Genomic DNA, 24598 nt, shown 5'->3' with positions numbered 1-24598 from the left:
GAAACAATATTCTACTTTTCGCTCAGTCACTCGTGCTCACTTGGTTCGTCTCAGAGACACAGAATAATCAGTTTGGGCATATCAATAAAGACTTATTGAACAGTTGTTATTCTAGTGTAGAATAGATTTGCTGTAAAAACCATTAGACAGTAGCAGAGATACATTATTAGCAGTACTACAAAATTAAGGGAAGGTACAGTTCTACCATTTTGCAGTGATCATGAATATTTACAAGTACATAAAACACATGATAAGAAAGTGCGTACTCCTACGATGTCTCCCTAACTACATGTACCTAAATGTACCTAGCATCAGTGTAGGTGTTATGCTTTATGCTAAGAATCCCTCTAAGGTCTAGTCAACCCCATTACCTGGGAAAGGAGAGATTATGGGACCCCGTCCTGGTCTTGAGTTGGACACCCCGCAAGGGATGTTAGACCACTGCTAGCTGGAGCAACTGCATGCAGGTCAGTGTGTCAGCCTGGAAGTTGCGGTCTTCTCTGTCTGTCTAACTAAGACATGATGTATGTATACCCACATGTCTCCCCAGGGGTCCTACCTTGCTGTGCTTCTATGTTGTACTAAAGGATGACGTCGGGCTCTAACTTTAACATAGATATTATACAGGAGATTTTCGTCCTGCTGTGAGTCCTGCTGTGCTTCCAAGAAGCTTGATGCATACTGTATGAGTTTCAAACTAGAGAAAAACCTGCGTTCTGAATGCAGTGTTGTATCTAGGTAAAAGGTCAGTCCCTTATGAACCGTTATGTATGAAATGTAGCTAAGGGTATAGGTGAAACGTTGCAGTGTTACCTGCGTCTATATAGGCTACCTATATGGAATATAACACTACTTTGTCTCTGCCATGGTCAAAGCCCTCCGACTGCCTGAAGGAGTAAGGACCAGTGGAGGTTTGGCTTTGTTTTCCTTTCTAAATTAAATGGGTGGACATACAGCTGATTTTCAATGCCCTACACCTCCAGAAAAGAACGGACGCTTAGGGGCATTGAAAAGTGCTCACTGCCACCTTCGCCATGGGAGGAAACTCCCATTTCAAAGGGGGCATTTTTTTTTATTTTCAAAAAGAAATCCCACTTTGTTTTTTTTTGTGGAAAATAAACATTGTAAGTTTGCCATATGAATCTGTCATGTTGACAGAGTTGTCCATCAGACTTACAATGCATTGACAGGAACCTCTTTGGTGGTGGTTCCTGCCAGTGCTAGAAATATCCACTGCGCCAGCAGACATTTCTAAATTTATTAAGCAGCAGCAAAAATTGACAATTTGATTATTTTCCATTAAATATTATTAAGGAGCGGTGCTCAAAAATCTAGGGCCAAATAATAAAAACTCCTTCCTCCAAGCCTCGAATGGTGGCAAAAATGCTTCCGTTGGCAGATTAAAGTGCTCTTGATAGAATAAGCGATGACAATTATTTTTTTGCCCAGGTGGTTCCTGGTTATCGACTGCTAGATGAGCACCATGTGGGTGTCACTTGGATTTAGGGAGAGATGGTTTTGATCACTTACGCACTACGGTAGCCTAACTACAGCATTTTGAATGTCCTGCAACTTCCTTAAGTCATTTTGGTATTTTGGTAAGGATACTGCACACGGCGTTCATGCTGCATGAGGTAAATGTAAGGGAAAGAAATGAATTACCCTCCAAATTAGTGACACCCCATCAAAAAGCATTAGCACAGCCAATTCTCTATACTTGATTTGCCCACAATTTGTTTTTTGGCGAACATATGCAATAGCCCTTAAAAGTGTAGTAGTGATAAAAGGTAAAAAGACTGACTTCAGAAGGGGGTGTGCTTTTCTTGCAAAAAATAAAAAATTACCTGTCACAAAAAAAAAAAATATATACATGAATGGAAAGCGTAGATTGGCCCAGAATCCCTTGCGTTAAAGTGTACTAATTTTCAGGCCATATGCAACCAGAATAGCAGCATTCACAGTGACAGGAACCATTGGCCAAACTGGTCTGACCCATTGTCCCATGCTTTAAGCTTCCGTGGGCAGAAGCAGCATTTGAATGACAACTGAACAGGCCAATATATGTAAATGTATGACAAAAAACTGGGGTGGGCACGCCAGGAAAAGCTGTCTTTAGGCTAGACCTAAAAATGGTTTTGGTAAAATAATTTAGTTTGTGTGTCCAACATTGCTTGGAATTCTAACCGCGTTAATGACAAGGATTACAGTGCAGTTAATGGAGTCAGTTATTTTTGTGTTGAGAAAACACAGATTGACCATGCCACTGTTTGTCATCCTGGTCAGATGCCTCATAATAGAAGAGTTGATTTTAATGTATGTTGAGATCTAGTGGAAGTACACACATCTGAAGATTTCTCAAAATGAAAAAGTGTGCTATGTGGTAAGTACACTTATGTAGGAACAAGACTGCTTTTTGACACTACCTAAGGATTCTCCTTTTTTGACTGACAACAAATGTAGGCATACATCGTTAATCTTCATTTCTGTTTTAGTTCTTTATGCAAACGTCCTTGCTCATGCATTGGAACTCTTTATCTTAAGTCCTTTTTTACCTGCGGCTTCTCCTGTTTTTATTCTAGATGACCTGATCCAACTGACGGCCATGTCCTGGATGAGGGAGTTCATTCAGCTGGCTGGCCGGGTGATGCTGCCCTACTCCTCAGGGATCCTGACTTCCGTTCTCCCCTGCCTGTCTTATGATGACCGCAAAAAGAGTATCCTTCATTCTGGAGAATCAGCAGCCATTTTGCATGTCAACACACAGCAAAAATTAGAGCTTTTCTGGTAGAGCTACTTAGAGGGCTGTTTATCACAATGGTTTAAAAGTTTGAAAGTTCAAAGAGCGCTGACACAAATTGTTCATCACCAGACAACACTAACATAGTCCACCCTGCAGGTCCCAGATAGCCACATGTTCTGAGCCGACATCCTTTAATGACATAAAAGATGAGGATAATGGAGTCCGCCTTGTCCATTTTCTTCAGTTGATGCCTCTATAACACAGTCTGTCCGGAAATATCTCTGACTTCACCTAATTGTTTATTCACACTTTACTTCTTCGATTGCAGATTAGAAAATGTTCTGCCACAGTAGTATGGGATATTTGGTCTACACCATAAAAGATAATCTATCAACACAAAAAAGGAAGTTGTAGTGCTAATCAGAGCCGCCAGAATAATACACATTATAAAAATGTCTCGCTCTATCTCAAACTGCATCATCCATGATGCTGCTAGTTCTGTATTCCATGACACGATAATTGTAACTCGGTGGGCATCATGCATGACATGGAAACCCTTCCCACTGAGGATCATAACAAAGACAACACTCTACCAACTACATACCCACATGCTGTAGCGTGATTTCCTTGTGTACAAGAGCTTCAGCGCCCCACAAAGTTGCTGTAAGCAATACACAAATGTTATACAATACGATGAATATTGTTTTTGTGTGTCCCCTGATTTGAATTTCTTCTGTGTTTGTTTATAAAATGTGAATCAAATCCACTGTTCATGAAAGAGTCCTATTTCATATCACTGGAGACTTTTGTGCTCTGTAGAAGTGATAGTTTTCCCAAGCTGAACACCACTATTTTCCAATATTGGGGTATCTTTCATAGATTCATATGCCTGAATCATTCCCCGTCGTCGAGATGGGTGTCCCAAGGTAACATAATCAAGCTGTATGTAAATAATGCCATAGGCTATAATGGCCCTGAGCCATACTTTAAATAGCCTATCTATGTACTTTACAAAAAGGACCAAATGTTGAAATGCAGCCAATCAGCTGGTAGCACCCTCTATAACATGTCTAGCAGAGGAAGTTGCCCTCAGATATTCACTGCATGTCGTGTGTGAAAGAAGTCTCCCTGAGTTCTTCTAATATTTTTCTAAACACTTCTGGAATTTATTCCCGAGATCGTTTCTTCCTTATGTCTGATAAAGAATTGCCTTTTCCATCCCTGCAAGAAATGTGACAAGAAGAGCGTGCATGTAGATGATCCTCACAAGGATTGTATTTATTGCCTCCACCCAGCTCATTAGATAAGGCAGTGCAAAATCTGCCGCACTTTCTCTTCTAAGACTCTGCGAGATAGAGAGATGCTTGAAAGATGATTGACGCTACTTCCAAAACAGAGATCGGAGGGGGGGGGGGGAAGGAACCAATCCTAGGCTTACGCTAATGGAATATCAACGGTCCAACCACAAAAATAAACGACCCAGACTCCCTGGCTTACATCTCCCTTTTCAACATAATAACGCTCCAAGAAACCTGGCTCAAGGACTCACAGCACATCAAGGGCTACATATGTTTTACCACAACAGCCTCAAGGACTAGCAGGTTTGGCCACCACTCAGGTGGATTGGCTACCTATGTCTCCACCACAACAATAGCATCAGCGACCATTATGGACTCAACTTCAAACACAACACTAGCAGTCAAAATAAGAATTGTCCTTGATGGAAAAGAAGAGGAGGTATGCATAATCAACTCCTACGTACACCCAAAAAATAAGGTGAAAGACTCAACCAAAATTACTAACCAACAGGCCGAGTATGCCACCCAAATGGAAAACCCACTCTTCCTTTTGACCGGGGACCTAAATCAAGACCTAATTGGCTCGGCAGAAGGGGAGGAGATTCTGGCTTTAAATAGAACTTACAATATTCCACTGCAAAGCGTCATCTGAGACAGGAAAACACGTCACAGCAGTCGCTTACTCAACGACTTAGAACACCAAAATCTCCGGGCATTAAACAGGAGATTTCCGGCAGACTCTCCTCCAGTCATTTCCTTTTACTCGACTAGAACAAGCTCCATACTGGATTACACCTTTGCGAGCCTTGCGCTGTTTCCTTACATCTTGGGGTTTAGAATGGGCAATAAGGGTGATAGCGACCATCGCCCCCAGGAATGTCATATAACAACAATCACGCCTTCTTTATTCAGGCCAAATACAACAATGGGGCGGATCCACTCTTCGTACCAAAAGAGGATCAAATGCACGTCTGCTAACATGAATCTTCAAGCCGAAACTGCACTCCAACTCTTCGACATCCAAGCATCGACTGCGGCTGGGCACATTACTTACTGGGCTCACTTTACTGGAATACTGCTAAAAAAGCTTGCAGTTAACTCTCTCTCCAAAGATAACCTTCGTACATAGGGCAGTAAATATAATCTAAACAAAGAACAGAGTACAATTAAGGAACCTTAAAAGCTCAGCTAACTTGACCCTACGTAAACTGAGAAAAGCTCCTAAAACATCAGCTTACGAGCAGTGCTGAAACATTAAAGAGCAGCGCTAAAGCAATTAAAATGGAACACCATGAGAGAGGGCGAAAATGAAGATTGGGCCAAACTTCTATACGTCACCAACAGCAACAACAGCGCCCGTTTCTGGGAATTAGTAAATGGCTTTATGTGTCCAAAGCACAAAGAAATAGGATCTCATATCACAGAAGAGATCTGGATAAAATATCTCTCCAGCCACTTCAATGATTATGTAGAGGACCTAGGGGCCCAAATGGGGACAGGCAATTTCAAAGAGGGAAGTCGGAAAACGTGTATGCTAGAGACGCGGGGGTCAAGCCCTCTCCGGCATAAACACCATCCACTCAGAGAGATCGAGGTGCCAGCAGTCAGATTTAATCAAAAAACAGATAGCTAAAGGCAGGAAAGAAGGCGCCCCGGGCCCAAATGGCATACCACCAGCCCTCTACAAAGCAAAGAACAAAGAGTGGTCCGAACTCATGCAACCCCTATTCTTGGAAATCAGATTACTAAACAGAATTTCAGAATCTTGGAAGGGCTTGTCTATTGTCCCAATTCATTAAAGGGAGACAAGGCTGAACCAAACAACTATTGCTTAGTAGCCCTCATTGACAATGAGGCGAAATATTTTGCCGGTACTATATTAGAGGAGCTTACACATTGGGCTGAGTCAAACATGATAATACCGCTGAACCAAACTGGATTCAGAAAAACGACTGGGACATCAACAAACATTCTTGCCATGTCTTTAATCATCGATGCAGCAAAAGCATCTAAGATTCCCTTACATCTGTGCTATATCGACTTTAGCGCTGCATTTGATAACATCAACACAGGCAGACTTTGGGGGAAACTAGCGCAATGGGGTTTACCACAGCTGACCCTAAATATGCTGATGCTCCTCCACACGGACACCTGGGTACAGCTGAAATTAGGAAGTGGCACCCACTTGTCCTTAAAAGTACCACCTACTAAAGGCTTGAAACAAGGGTGTGTGCCTGCGCCAACCTTGTTCAATCTTTACATGGCGGACCTTTCGAAAGAGCTTGACGACTGTAACTCTCATTCCCCAACGATAGGAGGAAAAATCTTGAGTAATCTTTGTATGCAGATGATGTAGAGTTACTCAGTCACACTTGCATTGGCCATCGACGACTCCTTATTGGAATGTAGAAATACGCCAAAGAAAACGACTTAAAAATAAATCTCAGCAAGACACGCGCAATGTCATTGTACACCAACAAAAAACAACAGAAGAGCTGGTTCCTTGGCGGCATAAAAATGAACCCAGCTTGCAAGTATAAATACCTGGGAGTCACATTTGATAAGGAAGGCTCTTTTGCACAACAGAGGCAGGAAATAAGAAGGAGAGGCCTATTGATTGCCTTGACAATGAAAAATCTGGCAACTCGACTGATGGGTCCGACAATGACCCCGTTCCTGAAGGTAATCCAGGCAAAACTGCTTCCATCGATCACATACGGCAGCGAGGCAATGTAGGGAAGGGACTCCAAGGACCTGGACAGCATACAAGTCAAGGCCTATAGAACAATGTTCTCACACCCGACTTACACATCTCCAGCACAAATAAGATTGGAGTTCTGAGGTAATATGAATTTTCATGGTCAGTTGTGTCCCCTATCGTAGACCCCAACGGCTCCATGTACATGTTTCTAGTACATGTAAGTTCCCTCCACAACCAGCTATGAAGACGCAAATACATTTGCGTCCAACGTTAACATGTCCTCTTTCAGATCCACCATGAATGGGTCAGATATTCCGTTCCTAAGTGTGCCTTGCCAACGTCTTTATATGGTGCACTTTCCATGTTTTCTAGCTCTGGCGAGTTAGGCCCTGATTTCTGCCATCGAGCCTTTTCTGCCCTCTGTCTCTGGAAGCCGCAGCCTGTTGCTTCCTGACCCTTGACTTACTCCCTGTGTGGCGAGCGGTGCCTAGCTCGGCCTGCCTTGCCTGCCAAGACTGTATTCAACCTTCAAGTTATCTGCTCCGCTCCTCGAAAATACATTCCTGTCTAGCAGTTTAGGAAAACATCCTTCCCAGCTGCAGAGCAAAGGGCCCGGCCTCACTGTCTCCATGCAAGTAATTCATAGCTCCCGTTACTATGGTAGGCCCATGGCCCCCTTGCCTTACACGTCGACACGTAGTTGCATATGCACGCACTAGCAGTCAGTATAGAATAGCCTCTGCCCGAGAGACCTTTCCTTCTAGATAATACAGTTCCTTAAACACAAGATATAGATATGATTTGGGTTTAGGTTGTTCTGACACTCCAGACTTCTGTCTCCTCATGAAGGGCTAAATGTCAAGTCCCCTTCACCCTCCAGTTTCACGTCAGTCACACGTCATACTGCTGCGCGCGCATCTCTGCCACATGTTTTTGCTGACTCTGCAGGATCCTTCCAGGGATCCACCCACTTATGACACCTTTATGTGACGTTTCTAGCACACACCTCCGTGTACGCCCTAGTGCACGCCTCCTGTTACGTATTTCTGCTCTTATCTCGTTTCTCTCAGCTGTTACGCCTTCTGCATTCAATGTTACTGTATGAAATGACTATATATATACTTACTTGTTAATAAATCATTGTACATGTCCTATCCGTTCCCTTGCACATGTTACCATTGGTTCGAACCAATAACCAATTCCTTTTAAGGAATAAACCCCATTTTAAACCTCAGATACCACGGACTCTGCCTTCTTATTTTGACTGAGTTATTCTTATTGAACTTTACCGCATAAATTAAGTATAGGTAATTAAAATTTACCACAGTTCGACCTCGAAAAACAATACCTAGCCAGGCACGGAGCGTACATCATTTGTTGCCACAAACTAAGAAGCGCGACTACAACCACACTAAACTCTCTGCTATGGAGCGACATACAAAGCAGGGACAGTTCAGAGGCAAGAAAATACCTCCAGTCAGCCTTGGAAGTCACCAAACTCTCAGAGCTTTCGGATAAACAACTTGGGCACGGCAACTTCAAAAAAATAGTCTGGAAAACGTCAAACTACTCTCCTTAATGGAGGACAAGGCTTTATTCTTCAAAAAGATCACATGCATGGATGACTTTAAATTCCTATAAATCATTAACACCACAAATATACTTTAACCAGGGGTACCCCAAAGCCATAAAAATGAACATTTTAAAATGCAGACTAGGGATTCTGCCATGCACAGGCCACTTACCATCATGGCTGAGGAAAGACGGCAACGAGACCTGCAGGCTATGCAATGCCAACAAGGGCGACATCCTTCATGTAATTTGTCTATGCGAAGAACTGCAACAGGCACTTCAACTGCTTCTCAAAGATCAATTCAAGCGAAGAGGGATTGGCACCAGAAGGCAAGCGGTGCTTGCCTGCCTGAATCTATTAAACACGCAACTGAACTGCAGAATTGTGAAATTCTTGAGAGTTGCCGAACAGAGAATGCCAAAACTGGCGGAAATCGCTAAAGACGCAAGTCGAGTAGCAGAAGGGCAATAGGACCAAATGGCACCTTAGAGAAACATGACTACCAAACACCACTGTGATATCATTCAGCAAGAGAGAGATCAAGGTCGAGCACATGGGGCAGACACAGCATATGGCTGAACAGGATGAGAGCTTATTACAGAGAGACCGGCACTCTTAACAATGTGTTTTATTCTGCATTGCTTAGTTTCTCTTTTTATGTAAAATTTTTAAGTGTTTTATAATTGATGTTTTAAGAGTTTTCTGAAATTTGTATTGCAATGGTTTTAATTAACTATGCAAATAAAATAAACGTACTTACTTACTGAGAGATAGAGAGGGGAGGCTGCTTTTGTGGCTCCAGTCAACTAAGCAACAGATATTCCTGAAGCGGACAGTGATGGGCCATCCAGACCTCACAAGAGAGCCAGATCTCATGAGGGCGGCTCTGGAGAGGGCAGGAAATACTTCAAACCCTCCCAAGAGAGCAAGAGCTCAAAAAATGAGAAACATTTTAAAGTCTCCTCAGAGCCTTCATCTTCAGTTTCGTCTACTCATGTGAGAAAGGAAAAGAAGCATCATAGAGCCACCCCCTCAGAATCTGGAACGTTCAGAGGCGAAAAATCGTCATGGACAGCACCGTCGACGACAACCCCCGGATCATTGACAAGTAATACTGTAACATCGTCTGCTCCATCAACATCAGAGACACCAACAACAGTGCCATCTCCGGCCCCATACCATGGGCAAGGACCTGACTGATGTGATCATCATCGAAGTCTATCCCATCGACGTGTATACCCCCGACAAAGACTTCATCGGTGAAGTCACCGTCCGTGAGGCAACACTGACTACAATAGCACCATAGACGACTGGCATTCCATCATCGATGGTTATGATATCGTCGACGGTGATGAGGGTGTCGAAGACATTTTTACATCCGGAGCGGTCGCTGTTTAGCAAGATCTTCCCGTTGACTCCCTTTCACCTTTTGGACCTACAGGAGTCGGATAAGGAGGATGTGGATGGATTATATGCTGGTGCTCATTGTCCATCCAAATCGCATGTAAAGTGCCAAGAAGAGGAAGAGGATCATGATGAGCAGCAATACTCTCCTCCATATCGGGCACCACTGCGCCATTACCCGAATGGCGCCCTAGAAAGATGGCACATCTACCACCATCTTTAATTCAAGATCTTCAGGCTATGCTGGCTGACTAAAAACAGGGGTTTCCACCCCAAAATATCCAAATAGAGCCACCAACAATTCAGCCGGCCTTAGCAGTGACACTAACAGTACCATGCCCTCCTATATGGGATCAACCCTTTCTCCTCTGATGAGAGAGAAGAGCGCGAGATCCCAGATCCTACACCTGCAGATCCCTGGGAAGATTGCATTATTCCCACTCTCTCTCCTCCGTCACATTATACTGTGAATTCGCCTCCAGAGGACATCGGGGGTTTCCACTATTTAAAGGAGCGGGCTTCCACCAGAATCCATCTTTCCATAGCTGTGAAACCACCAGACTGCTTCCTGTATGATTTTAAGGAGGAGGCTAGGAAATCCATTCAGACAAAACCGATAATTTACTATATTTGGGAAGAGGGAGTGAAAATAATGAAAACTCCAGCCACAATCCTACATTTGCTCTTGCGCATAGACAGAAAATACAGGGCCCCAGAAGATTCCTCTTCCTGCCTGACGGGCCACCCGAGGCCGGATTCGGTAATTTGTTAGGTAGCACAAAGGAGATCAAAGTACCCAGCCACCCCAATCTCAACTCATGGCCTCCTTGCTAGACTTCATCCCTAAAGACAAGAAGCAGGAAGCTAGAAAAATCATTTTGGAGGGAGAGCAAGCAGCCTTTAGACTATCGATTGTGCTATGGACATAGCTAACACATGGTTTCGCCAGCTTGCAAGTGCGGTAGTGTTGAGACGCCAAGTATGGTTGAAAGCACCACTTTTAGACCTGAAGTACAGACAAAGATCCTGGACAGGGGTGCGCTTTGTTTGGTAAACATATTGATGAGGTGCTATTACCTATAAAGACTGACACCGCTACAGCAAAATCTCTAGGCCCCCACCAGTACAGAAAAACACCTTTTTTTAGAGGAGCAAAAGAATGCGGTTTCGCCACCTACAGAGGCAATTATCAGAGAGCACAACATTACCAACCCTATCAGCCGTAATACAGGCAAACCTATTAACCTGCCACCTACCGTCAGTGTTCTACGGCTGGTTTCTCTCGTCAGGGGGGCGCAAAGGAGCATCGGCCCAAGGCAGAGATAATGCAAGAAAACATTGATCTTAGCAGGGTACCAGCTTCCTCCTCCCTATCCACTCCTGTGAGTGCAAAGCTCTCCTGTTTCCTTCAGCAGTGGGAGAATATAATAACGGACCAGTGGGTACTGGACCTAATTGCCTTCGGTCATACTCTGGAGTTTTTTAGAGAGACCTCCAACTACTCCACCCATTGGAGCCCTTCCCCCTAGTCTTTATTTATTGCACAAAGCAGCAAAAATCGTGCTCTCAAGTGGAGCCATCAAGGAAGTTCCAACTCTGCAAAAGGGCCAGGGTTTCTATTCCTGTTGTTTCTTAAATATGAAGAAGACGGGGGAATGGAGCCCATTATTGGATCTCAGAAAGCTAAAGAAGTTCCTGAGGAAAAAAAACATTCAGGATGGTAACTCTGACCGAGAGCCTATGCCTTCTCAACAAAGGAGACTTCATGACCTCCCTCGATTTGGAAGACGCATACTTCCACATCTACATCCATCGGAAGCATCAAAAATTCCTCAGGTTCACAGTAGCTGGTACCCACTACCAATTCCAGGTCCTTTTATTCAGCCTCAAATCGGCGCCCAGAATATTTACAAATGCCTTTCACCATTTGCCGCAGCCCTTCGTTCTCAAGGTCACCCAGTATTCCCCTACTTGGATGACTTGCTGCTGAAGGCACCAACAGCAAGTCAAGCAACCAGAACCACGAACAGTTGTCTTCAACTGTTCAGCAAGTTGGGGTTGACAGTGAACATCGCACAGTCTTCATTAATTCCCAGTCAGATAACACCATTTCTGGGAGCCAGATTGGGTACAGATTAATGCAAAGTATTTTTTATCAGAAGACCACCATATCCGTCTACGACAATTGGCTTTGGCCATTTTCAAAAGAAAGTCAGTTTCAGTAAGAAGATACAAATCACTCCTAGGAATGTGCACTTCAGCAGTAGACCTAGTGCCCTTGGCCATACTCAAGAAGAGACTTCTCCATGAGGAACTTCAAAAACAATGGCTGCAAACATTGGGATCCTTCGAAGATGTCATTCGGGTTACCCCAGCCATGAAAACAACACTGCAATGGTGGTTCCTTACCCCAAACCGTTCGAAAGGTCTCATTTTCCTGCAAAAGATGCCAGATTACATCCGGACAACGGATGCCTCTATGCATGGCTGGGGAGGTCACCTGCAGGATCTTCAAATTCAAGGCAAATGGTCCAATTCCCTAAAACTAAGCCATATCATCAGCTTGGAATTGAAGGCTATATTCCTCTCTTTACAAAAGCTAGCCTTTCTACCATGGATAGCAGATGCCTCTGTACTGGTACGTACGGACTACACAACCAGTATGTTCTACATAAAGAAAGAAGGAGCAACCAGGTCTCTCAAACTCTGGAAATGGACAACAGGTCATGGAATATTTCTCATGGCCGAGCATGTTTTAGGCTTGCACACAATTGCCACGAGTGGGAACCCGTACAAGACCAACTGTACAGAGTATTTACACTATGGGGGAAAACAACGCTGGACCTGTTTGCTACGGACGTCAGAGCCAAAGGCCAGTACTATGACAGCAGTTTCCCTCTCCCGCAGTCTAAGGGCAATGCCTTTTTGATGCCATGGTCAGGGATATATACCTACGCGTTTCCCCATCCCATTAATCCCCAGGGTGTTGACCAAGATGAATCCGGATAATTGCCACCTGTTACTCATTGCCACAGGTGGCCCAGGCTACACTGGTTCCCAGAACTCCTTCATCTTTCAGAAACAAGACCCATACGTCTGCAGCTGTTCCCCTCTCCCCTGACCGGGGACAACTGTCAAGTGTGCCATCCGAATCTAGAATTTCTGCACTTGCATGCCTGACTCCTGAGTTCTTGTAGTTTAGAGACATGAATATTTTATCAGGAATGTAGAGACATCCTCTTGATATCTAGATCAGAAAGTACCAACAGAACGTACAAACTGCAATGGTAAAGATTGTTTTTGGTGCCAACTGAATGGTGTGGATCCATTACAGGCGTGCCCGCAACAGATTCTACCATACCTCCTCTCCTTGGCAAAATCTGGTTTCGCTTTTGCCTCACTTAAAGTGCATCTAGCTTCCATATCTCGTGCTAGAAAAAGTTCAAGCACCCCTTCTCTTTGTGCCCGCAAGCCTGATCAAACAATGTATGAAGGGGCCTTTCCACACTTTTCCTCTGTTACGAGCACCTCCCCCGTAATGCAATCTCAACGGGTTCCTTACACTACTCATGGAAAGACCATTCGAACAATTCATAAGGCTGAGTTGAAATTTCTGACTTGTAAAGTCACTCTTCTGCTGGCCCTTACCTCAGCCAGAAGGGTGAGTGAAATTTAAGGAAGATGGTGTGATCTTATGGATTAATCCTATGTTTAGTCCTAAAGCACAGTCTCAATTCCACCTTAATCAGCCAGTCATACTCTGGTCTTTTTTCCCACAGCCATCAACACCTGCAGAACAAGCAGTACATATGCTGGATGTTAAACGTCGTCTGAAGTTTGGGGGGGGCGTGGCTTATCCACGTTGCAAAATGGCTGCATAGAGTACGAGCTCTGCCAGCCAACGACACAATCCTCGACAAAACACTCGCTTCCGAAGCCACTTCAGCCGAGAAAGTAAGTGCGACAATGCAGGGGCCACTCAAGAGAAAATAATATGCCGTGCAGGCAGATATCGAGCTGAGGACACAAGCTGCGGTCGCGGCTTAGTGAGTCCTACCAGCCTGGTGCCCTCCTGTGGGAAGCAGCAGCTGGCCCTCGCGTGAGGTGCTGGGAGGCCGCACAGCGAGCGGAGAAGACGAGTGCACACTCACCACTGATGCGCTGGACCTCCCTTCCCACCTGGCGGACATCTTTTGAAGGGAAGTGCCCCGGGGCACGAAGGCAGGCCCTGGACGCTGACTACCTGGTTCCGGCGCCTGGGGCAGTTCGGCCTGTGTGGGTTTTGGAGACCGGGTGGCCCGCTAAGCTTCCGCATCAGCACTGGGCACATGCCAAACAGCGCCAGAGGTAGAGACACGTCTGGAGGGCCACACCACTTGGCCCAGGAACTCCAAGGGGACCATCCTGCCCGTCTGAGTGAAGGTGAGAGCCCGCAAGGAGGTTTGCGTGTGCTAGGCGGGCCCGCAACATGGCCTGAGGGCACCCTGTGCGCCGTGGTCCGAAGGAAGACGCAGCGCCTCGATTGGGGCAGGGCCGAGCCAAGAGATCTGCCCGCCCAATAGGCCAAAGCAAACTCGACGGCCTGATGGGCCCGGCGGCAGTTCCATCAGACGTGGACCACGTGTGGCAAATGGCCTAGTCCAGGACAGCCATACGAAAAAGGGTATCAGCTCATGCACGGGGTGAATGTCATGACCAAGGGGGCCCTTGGGACATAACCACACGCAGGGAACTGGCAGCGGGCTGAGGAGAGACTGCCACACCAGCATTCCCAGAGCAAAATGCAACACCAAGGCCCCCTTTTCCTGCACCGGACCTTGTACACTAGGCCACACCACTCTGCCCAGCGGAAGAGTGCCCGGCCCGCCTCCGGCGGGGAGCCGAAACCCTACATAACTGCTAGGCAACAGGGATCCAGAGAGCCACAGGTTCCGCACAGTTAACCAAGCTGCCCGAACATAGGTGAGGCACCAGCACACGCACGACTCCCCTTCCTTATGCGTGCTCACCGCGCTTCACCCGCAGACGATCATGGGCAAGTCAGAGGGAAGGCAATTCAAGCTCTCCTTCGAAAAGAAGCGCAGTGCCAGACAGATGGACCTCGAGGCAGAAAAAGGCGCTGCTGCATATCCTCTGGAAGAACTTGACGACGGGAAGTCCTGTTAGAGGTTAAGTCCAGTGTGTAAAACATCAACGCCAAGTTAGACCTCCTCTCTGCGCGCCTAGACAATGTGAACCACAGAGTCAATGCCCATGACTCCCAACTTGAGCAACTAGAAACACGCGAGAGCGGAGCAGAGGGCTGCCAGACCACCACATGCGAACATCTCTTGTCATTGATAAGGTCCTGAACCTGATCAAGCAAAAAAACTTAGGACCTCGAGGCCTGCTCGCGGAAAAACAACCTTCGGATTACTGGCCTACCGGAATCCACAGCAGTTGCGTGAATGGAAGACTTCATAGAGACGATGCTACGTTACTTCTTCGGACCTGAACTGCCCCCAGTCTTCATAGTTGAGAGGGCCCATAGAACCCTAGGTCCGCGACCACCTCTGGGGCATCACCTCGCCCAAGTTGCACGGTTGCTAAACCATAAAGACTACGACACAATCCTCTGTGCAGCAAGAGAGAAAGGGCAAATCCAATATAAGGGTGATCACCTATCCTTCTTTCTAGATTTTACAGTGCCAGTGCAGCTGGTAAGACGTGATTTCCCGCCAGCAGAAAAACTCCTACAGCAGGCCAACCTTAAGTACGCAATGTTATACCCGGCCAAGTTAAGAGTAACGCAAGATGGGTAAACATACCACTTCACATATCCTAAACAAGCCCTCAAATTCGCCAAAAAGCAGACACAACCCAAGAACCCATGCAGGGCATCTTCCCAGGCCCCCTTTGATGCACGTCTAAGTGACAATGACTAAACAAAACCTGGTGCTCCTTGAGTCCGGCATATGCAGTTGGAGACATGGTCCCACGGATGGAGGGCCGGTAACTTTCATGTAACTTTTATGCTGTTCACTCTTATATACCACACTCCACTTGGGTGTGTGTTGTAATCTCTGCTCCCAAACCTGGTAGGGAGTTAAAGAGCTCCTTTACGTGAGACGCTCTAAACATGGCTTCTGTCTCCACAGCATTATGCTCGGCCACCCAGCCTTTATTGGCGGGCTAGTTCACGCAGCAATTCCGCTACCCCCAGGGATAAATCCCAGATGTTCTTGACATGGGAGAGGGAGGTTTTTTCTCAACCTAATTGGGGTAGGTGTGGGTAGGGGGTGGTGGGAGTGGGATGGGGTTTGCATTGTTCAACTGTTGGGAGTTTATCTACATTGTTTTTAAAAGGTTGGCTACATGACAAACGCCTGCATCTCCTTTACTGTTCCAAGCACTCGAGGGAGCATGACTCGCAACATCACCTACACAGGGCAACACCCAGCTGTTTCAATGCACTACAACATTAGAGGGCATAGATGGGTAGTCTAGCCACAGTAAAGGGATGTATGACGGTACAACGCGTACCGTTACAACGCGTACCTTTACGACGCAGGTTTAACAACGCAAGTCGTTACAACTACTTGCGTTGGGGGGCGCTGGATATTGAATAGTTTAAATTACTATTCCAACTCCAGTCCCCGTGGTAGCCGCTTACCGGGCAGAGATATTTAATACTATTGGGAAAATAATAGATACACAACTAGACCCCTCCCCGCTATTGGGACTCTAGGGATACATGGCAGAGGTGGACCGTGGTGTCCCGAAACTTGTTGCGCTAATGCTACTTTAAGCAAAACGTAGAGTCGCAATGAACTGGGGGTGGGCCCGAGCATCACAAGCTCGCAATTGGGTCAAAGACACTGCATACTGTCAAGGCCAACTGACCAACTATTGGGAACTGATGCAAATGAAATCCCACCCTCATGATATATGGGAACCTTTCGCCTCCTACCTTCAGTAAGCGGAGCCCTCCCATTCAGACCCAGTAAACAGAACCCGGATCATTTGCCTTAAGACTATCAGCCCATCCGATTCACTACACAAGAATGCTTTCCCTTTCGACTAGCCCTTTGCACTGTTAGATGCCATACCCTAGAGGAATGCTGGAGAGGCCGCAGGGGGGAACGGTGCCAAGGGAGGAGAGGTGCAGCCCTTTTTCTGATGTCTTACATGTACAAGCTTTTATCTTAATGTGCCCCTTGAATGTCAATGTTTACAAATGTAATGGTATTTATTTTGCATGTGCTCTGTCATTCAAATCAACATTCAGTATAATGTTTGCAACATTGCCAACGATTTATATAAAGATTTTTTTTAAAAGGTTGCCTTAAGTTCTATCTTTAAAGAATGAAGGACATTCGAAAAACTGATCAACTATTAGTGGCCTATGGCCAAGGCAGAGCAGGAACTGTGATAACGAAACCCACCAACGCAAGGTGGATATCGGTGGCGATACAGTTCTTTCACTTCAAAGCTAACAGACCTTTGGAAAGAAGAACAAAAGCTCACTCCACCAGAGCAGTTGCCACGTCAGCTGCCCTCTTCACAAGAGTAACTCTGGAGAAAATATAACGTGCTGTAACCGGGAGGAACACTTGTACCTTCACGCAGCATTACTGCTTGGAGTCTGCTGAAGATGCAGACTCGGCTGTGGGCCATAGGTGCTCCGTCACATCTTCCATTAAGGTCTGCCTCTTTCTAGCTCTTATAGTCTTTTTGTTCTCATGGTGATCTCATATGCTTACATGTTCGTGATTATGTTTAGTGTGACTATGTAAGGTGTGTTATAAGTTATTTTTTTCTGTCTCTTTTTGCTACTCTGTACATGAAAAGGCGAGTATATGACAGATAAGTTGGGTTTTGCTTACAATTGCGTTCTGTACATTTGTTCTCTTCTATATTTATTTTTTTAAATAGAAAAAGAAAGCGCACAGGCGCTTCTTTCATTGTATCTATTTTGTTACTTGAAAATTGAAGGATTCGGTATACTTTAGAGGTCTCCCACCATCCACAACAGAAATAACACTATTGGATGTCACATCTAGCTATTCTTGCAGTTGTCACATTCAACTTTTTGAATTTTTACACTGCCAGTACCAAATGTCCTGATGTCAAGATCTGCGAGCTGAAACTATCACAGACTTGGGGGGGGGGGAGTGGGATGGGGGGGTTATGTTTCCTCTTCATGTGCAATATTTCTGCTGCTCTTAGGGAGATCAGGTTTCTGAGGACAACACTTCCTTGCTCTTCTGATTCAGGCATGTGAATCTATGAAAGATACGCCAATATTGAATAAGAAAATACGTTACTTACCTGTAACTACAGTTATCCAGTATTTGTGTCTTTCATAGATTCACATGCACCCACCCTCCTCCCCGTAGAGTCTTTTTCTATGTTGTGTAAGACAGCCACTGCCCAGAAACCTGCACCCCCATCCTTAACACACAAAACTCCCTTACCCACAGGTAGAACTCCCAAAACTTCCTCCACCACACAAGCGATTCAAACAGACTCAAAGGGCACTACTAAGCAAGCACAGGGAAAGCCAGTAACAACCGCCGACCCTCCTAAAACCAAACCAAAGCCTCTCTCCCCCAGACCTCTGGTCGCCCATCAGGCTGATGATACTACTAACAAACCAATTAGACCAAAGAGGCCAATCCACCTTCCCCCAGAGGCAAGCCCCTATACTGTGATGCTTACGGGGGTCCCAGAACTGGAGGAAAATACGAGTGAACCCACCTGGTCCCTAAAAAATAAAGTCATGCAATGGCTTAACATCAACAGACCCCTTCCCATACATCTTAAGAGCAGACTCACCATGGTACGTAGGGTCCCCTGGATTGGGGAAACAAGGAAAAGAACACAGGGGGACTGCATTATTATTAATTTTGATGACCCAGAGACAGCCAGATACATATGTTCTTGGTCGTCATTGGAGAGAAAGGGAGGTATAGACACTAATCGTCTGTCCTTTTTCTATCCTCCAAAGTTCCCCCATGAACAAGATTACCCTCTTAGCTGGAACCAATCTCCAGGTTGGAGTTGGGCACAAGTAGATACACGTAATAGGAGGAGGGACTGGGATCATTATCCTTGGAACCCAAGAAGAGAGCTACCCTATACAGAGGGGTGGAGGGGGGTACCAACCAGTAATTATTTCTCACCCCTAGAAATGGTTGATTGACCATCAAATGACCAAACATCCTCCATGAACAAGATCAAAACCTCCCCGTCTCCTGATAGCTCAGGGTCACCCTCAAGCCAATCTGGGGAACCTGGCTTGGAACAATTTATTCTGGGTCCTACTAACATGTCCCTTCCCGGTCCTGCGACTGCTCAAACCGATGAACATCTGGCCTCCCCATTACCCTCAACCTTTGAATCAAGCCATTCTCTTTGCTCACCAAATGACTTTGACCCAAGTCTTTATATGTCCATTCTAACTTGGAACATAGCTGGTCTTTCAAACAAAGCAAAGGACCCAACCTTCTTGAATTATATAAACACTTTTGACATCATAGCGTTTCAGGAATGCTGGGACCTCACACCTACTAATTTGGATGGTTATAGTACACACTTCACCCCAGCTATTCAGTCAAATGGAGGCAGACCTTCGGGAGGTCTTTGCTTCTACGTGTCAAACAGACTCAATGTATCTTTAGAATGTGTTGAGCTCGCTCTATCTGATCCTAATTCAAAGTCTTTTGGTTCCTCCTTACAGGCTCTCAAAATGTCTGGGAAGGATGCTGTTAGTTCCCTCTTCATAAATCTATATAATAGCGCACAGAGAGACGACCAACCAAAGTTTACAGAGTTCCTCTCCAAACTCATAAAGAAGGGTATGGGAGGGTCTTGTTCAGATAGGCGTTTAGTCATACTAGGAGATTTTAATTGTCACCTATGCCCACACAGTGGTACCAGGGTCTGTGACTTAAGAGCCCCAAATGGTGAACATACCACTCATTTCGAACATTCAATTATGGCATCCCAACTGAATACTTTACTACACGAATGGGATTTGGGCTTTTTTAATGACCTAACAATGCCCCCGACTGACTTCCAACCCACATTTCATGGAAGGGGATCGCTTACGACAATTGACTTTATTCTCTTGTCTAATAGTCATCATGGCGACGCCCGAGAAACTAGAAGAGAAGAGCTGGTTCTGAGTGATCACTACCCCATCAGTGCCAAAATATACTCCCCCTCTAGTGGAAACAAGCTTGGGAGTGATATAGAAAATCTTTACTCACACTCTATATCTCTCTCATCGAGAAATGGGTACATTATAAAATGGGCAAAAATTGACACAACGAAATTTCTTGAGAATTTGATTAAATCTGCCCCCGACCTTTTCCGGTCTTGTTTAGAACACCCTCTCAACCCAGAAGAAATCATTCTGGCATTTGACCAAATCGCCCTACAAATCAGAGGAAATTTGACCAGAAACTGTAACAAAAGCAATGGGTCCAGGAGTAATGGCTGGTTCGACCATGAGTGCTCAAACACTCATAACACTCTGAAGGCCACTCTTAATAAAATTCCAAAAAACCGGATGGAAATAAGATCTGCCCGTGCTGCCTATAAACAGGCAATAAAAAATAGGAAAAAGGAACTGAAAACGGCCGCCTGGGAAGCTCTGCTAAAAGCAAGTTCTTTAAGAGACAATACGGCCTTTTGGAGGGAGGTCAACGCCCCCTTTTTCAGTGATAGGACAACAGACCTCATAGAAATTGCAATCACTGAAGAAGTTTGGATAAATCACTTTACCGAATTATATAAATTAGATGACCAGATTGAACCACTTAATCTTGAAATTCCACCAATGGAGAGTAACGAGCCGCAAAGCAACCACTCAGAGCCGTTCCCGCTCTCCATTTATTTTAACTACCCAGAAGTGGAATTGGCCATTCTTGAAAGCTCTAACGCCAAAGCGCCCGGCCCGGATGGAATCCCAATAGACCTATTTAAAGATAACATTCAATTGTGGGCACCAATTGTGACAAATGTCCTTAACTCCTATGCCCACAAAGGATTCCCCGCAACCTGGCAAGAAGCGATTATAATACCCATGTTCAAAAAAGGCGAAAGAATGGACCCAAAATGTTATAGACCTATTTCCTTATTGGACTCCTTGATGAAGGTGGCTGGGAGAGTCCTGTTGAACCAATTGCAATCTTGGGCTCAGGAAAATAACATCTTGTCTAAATTCCAATATGGGTTCGTTTCTGGTCTCGGGACAGTGGAACAATGTCTAAACTTAGCTTTGATCATCGATAAATACGTGATGGCAAAAAGGTGCAATATATTTACGACTTTTGTGGACTTAAGCTCTGCTTTTGACTGCCTGAACCATAGTATACTCTGGTCTACCCTTACTGATATGGGAGTTGATTCCAACATACTTGCCTTCATAAAAGAACTATACCGAGGAGCTGGGGCCAAGGTTCGCTATGGTAAGGATGGAACCTGTACGAGTAAGTTCTCTATTAAAAAGGGGGTTAGGCAGGGCTGCATCCTCGCCCCCTTCCTTTTTAACCTGTATATTAACAGCGTCGCCGATTGCCTGGCCAAACTAGATGTTGACTATCCTAAAATAAATGGCCTCGCAGTTCCAATTCTTTTATATGCGGACGACGCTGTTATCATGTCCAGGACCCAACTAGGGCTTCAAAAAGCATTGTCAGCCTTTTCAACATTCATGGGTGTGAGAGGTCTTAGGATTAATTTAAGCAAAACATTTACAATGTGTTGCAGCAAAAAAAAGAACATCTCCTGCAATACATTTATTGATACCTCCAAGATCAGCCTCACGAAAACTTTCACCTATCTGGGCATACTTTTTAGTAGTACAGGTTCATGGAAAAACGCTGTCCACACTCGAAACCTGGCTTTTATCAGGCAAATTGGTGCCTTAAAGAAATTCGCCACAAAACTAGGTGGGAAACCGGTCAGGATTTTGTTGGAAATATTTGCAGCTAAATGTATCTCCACTGCAACTTATGGAGCTGGCATCTGGGGCCTGGCGGACTGTGGAGTGATACAAACCAGCGAGAATGCATTCCTAAGATACTTGCTGGCTGTTCCCCGTTCTATTTCTACCACAGTCTGTCACAATGAGCTCGCCCGGGCATACATTTCGGACATAATTAAAGTTGCACCAATTCTGTTATGGCACAAAGTATGGTCCTCGGAAAAAACGGTGCTCAACCAAGAAGTAATTAAGGACTGTATGGCCTTATCCAGTGCAAGGAAAATACCCTGGCTTGCTTATGTTCAGAAATTCCAAACATCAATGGACTTGGCCAATTTATATGTCAACCCGACTATGTGTCAAACCATTTCAAAAAAGGATCTTAAGGCTCGCTGTTTGGGTCTACTTGCTGACAGGCGCTCCTATCTCGAAGGTAATAAAACTTCGATTGCCTACCACAATCTCCTACTTAATGAAGCCGGCATCTCCTTTTATCTTTCCCTGACCCTTTCAACATATGCGAGAATGTTGTTAACAAGGATGAGGATGGATTGCTTTTACCGCCTACTAACATTTCCTACCATAAATGACTGGTCTACCACTATGGTGGCCTGTCCTTGTGATAATGTTTCCAAGCAATCCAACATTCACGTCCTTTTATTCTGCAAATTTTATGACTGGGGCAGAAAGAAACATCTTCTTCCAATCTTGAAACTGTGGGGCTTAAGACAGTGCAGGCCAGCCTTACTTAAGCTATATATGCTTGAAGACGAACTTACAGTTACTGCAGCTGCTAGCTTCTTGAAATTTGCAGTAAGGTGTAGAGCGTCTATGAACTGATTAACTGACTTCTGATCCCCGACAGCCATAAATTTGTATATTCTTATACTTTTACTTCTGCTTTCAAAGTTCAAGTTTTTATGTTTGAGTCTTGTACTCTTTTTAACATGTTGTATTAATTGTGCTTTTATGATTTTCACTTGCTAAAATCGAATAAAGCTATTTGAACTGAACTGAATGTTGTGTAATAAGATATTCACTTCTCAGTTGTGATGGGAAATTCTGAGGGAAACTGCCTCTGCAAGGAGAGTTCTAGGGGGTGCTAGCAGCTAATTGGCTGCATTCAACATTTTCTCCTTTTTTTAAAAGGACATAGATAGGCTATTTAAAGCATGGCTCAGGGCGATTATAGCCTATTGCATTACTTACATACTGCTTGATTATGTTACCGTGGCACTCCCATCTCGACAACGGGAAATGATTCAGGCATGTGAATCTATGAAAGATATCAATACTGGATAACTGAAGTTAGAGGTAAGAAACGTATTTTCTTCTCTTTGGCTTGGAAGAAAGGGGTGGGCAATGCTAAACTCTCCCTCAGCTCAAAGTCCTTTTGAACCCTCAAGCCCAAAATGAGGGAAGCTTTCTCATGAAGCCTGCCTGCCCCTCACTCTCCAACCTGATGTGCCAAGAATTAAAGACAAAATGGTAACTTTTGATTTAAAACACGATGGAGAGAAAGAGTGACCCATCTAGGGGCAGAATTGCATATTGTGCAACCAGAAAATGTGGGATCCATCCCGGCTTCCCCATTTGACTAAGTTGTGTGCTCTTAGGCAAATACTTTTTCACCATGCTTCCTTTCTCTTCATTATTCTATGGGAGATTAGGTTGTACTCTCTACAAAACCTCTCTTGTTTGATTTAAGAGACTATAATATGGCTAAGTGTATAATATGAATCTAGGCCACCTATATGGTCACATTATAACTGACTTGTTTTTTCGTTCACTAATGGTATGGTCTTCAGCGTGGGAGGAGGCATGAATGTTTCCAAGTTAATGTTTAAAAACTCACTTTTAATACATGCCACACAATGCAGTAATGTAATCTGGTGTACAAAGGTGTAACACTTCCGCACGTTTAAGAAATACAGTGTTTGAGGCATGTGGGCTGCTGAATTCATATCTTGTGCATAGATCGCCGCCTAGTGTTGGGTCCGGATGATTGACCTTGTTGTCCTAGAAGAGTCTTCGAAGTATCACGAGATAGGTGACTCCTCCCCTGGACTACAGTGCACATGGGCATCTTCTCCATCCTCAGATTGTTTTTTTCCGCCATTGGGTTCGGATGTTATTCCTCTACTCCAACTTCGGAACCAAAACTAAACTTCTTTAAAAGGCCAAAAGACCTTCGACGGTATTGTTCTCGCTAGGTACTTCTTGACTCGACCAAACTTTCCATCTTGATCCGGTCGTCGACGCGGGCCGTTGGGCCTTTCGACGCCACGTGGGCCTGCTGTCGATGGAAAGGAGCCCGTTCAAAAGGTACCCACAATGCCACTCCAAATTCCCGCATACTGACAAACATACAGTATGCAACAAGTGCTTATCACCGGAGCACAACAAAGAAAATTGCCCAGTTTGTGCCCAATTCTGTTCGAAGAAGACCATCCGGATTCGACGGGCCGCTAGGCAAGAGATGCAGCGACCGGAACCGGAGAACATCTTCGATGATGAACACGACCTCCCTGAAGCGGCGGACTCTGATCTAGAGATCGTCACCATCGAGTCCATCCAGTTGGACTCAGATGACCAGATCCCGCCAGGGCTGACCGTGAGTACACAGCCCCCAACGCCGCTTATCCCGAAACCGAAGGCTCCGGTCGAAGCATCGCCTAATGGCCTTAGCCGGGATCGACAAGCTCCTTCAGAAGCCCCGCCTTCCGGCTCGGCTCCGAAGCCAAAAACAAAGCCTTCCGATAGCCCAGGTCCAAGTAACGTTCTCCCCAAGAAGGTTGTCGAACCCAAGAGGGTCGTCGAACCGAAGGTCGTCGAACCGAAGAAGGCCGTAGAGCCAAAGGTCGTCGAACCGAAGAAGGGCGTCGAGCCAAAAGTAGTCGAGCCGAAG

The 24598-nt window shown here is 45.2% G+C and overlaps 1 protein-coding gene across 2 annotated transcripts in view; it reads left to right on the top strand.

The window, feature by feature from the left end:
- The window catches only part of VAC14 (VAC14 component of PIKFYVE complex), a 1981056-nt gene that overhangs the window by 601211 nt on the left and 1355247 nt on the right, over positions 1 to 24598 (top strand). For both annotated transcript variants that reach the window (XM_086945294.1, XM_086945293.1), the window contains exon 9: positions 2580 to 2714. In XM_086945294.1, coding sequence (XP_086801420.1) covers positions 2580 to 2714 — 135 coding nt within the window. The remainder of the gene's footprint in view (positions 1 to 2579; positions 2715 to 24598) is intronic.

This window comes from Lissotriton vulgaris, chromosome 12 (genome assembly GCF_964263255.1).
Source record: "Lissotriton vulgaris chromosome 12, aLisVul1.2, whole genome shotgun sequence".
Classification (NCBI taxonomy): Eukaryota; Metazoa; Chordata; class Amphibia; order Caudata; family Salamandridae; genus Lissotriton; species Lissotriton vulgaris.
The sequence above is the reverse complement of the archived record's forward strand: the minus strand, read 5'-3'. Positions and strand labels throughout refer to the sequence as shown.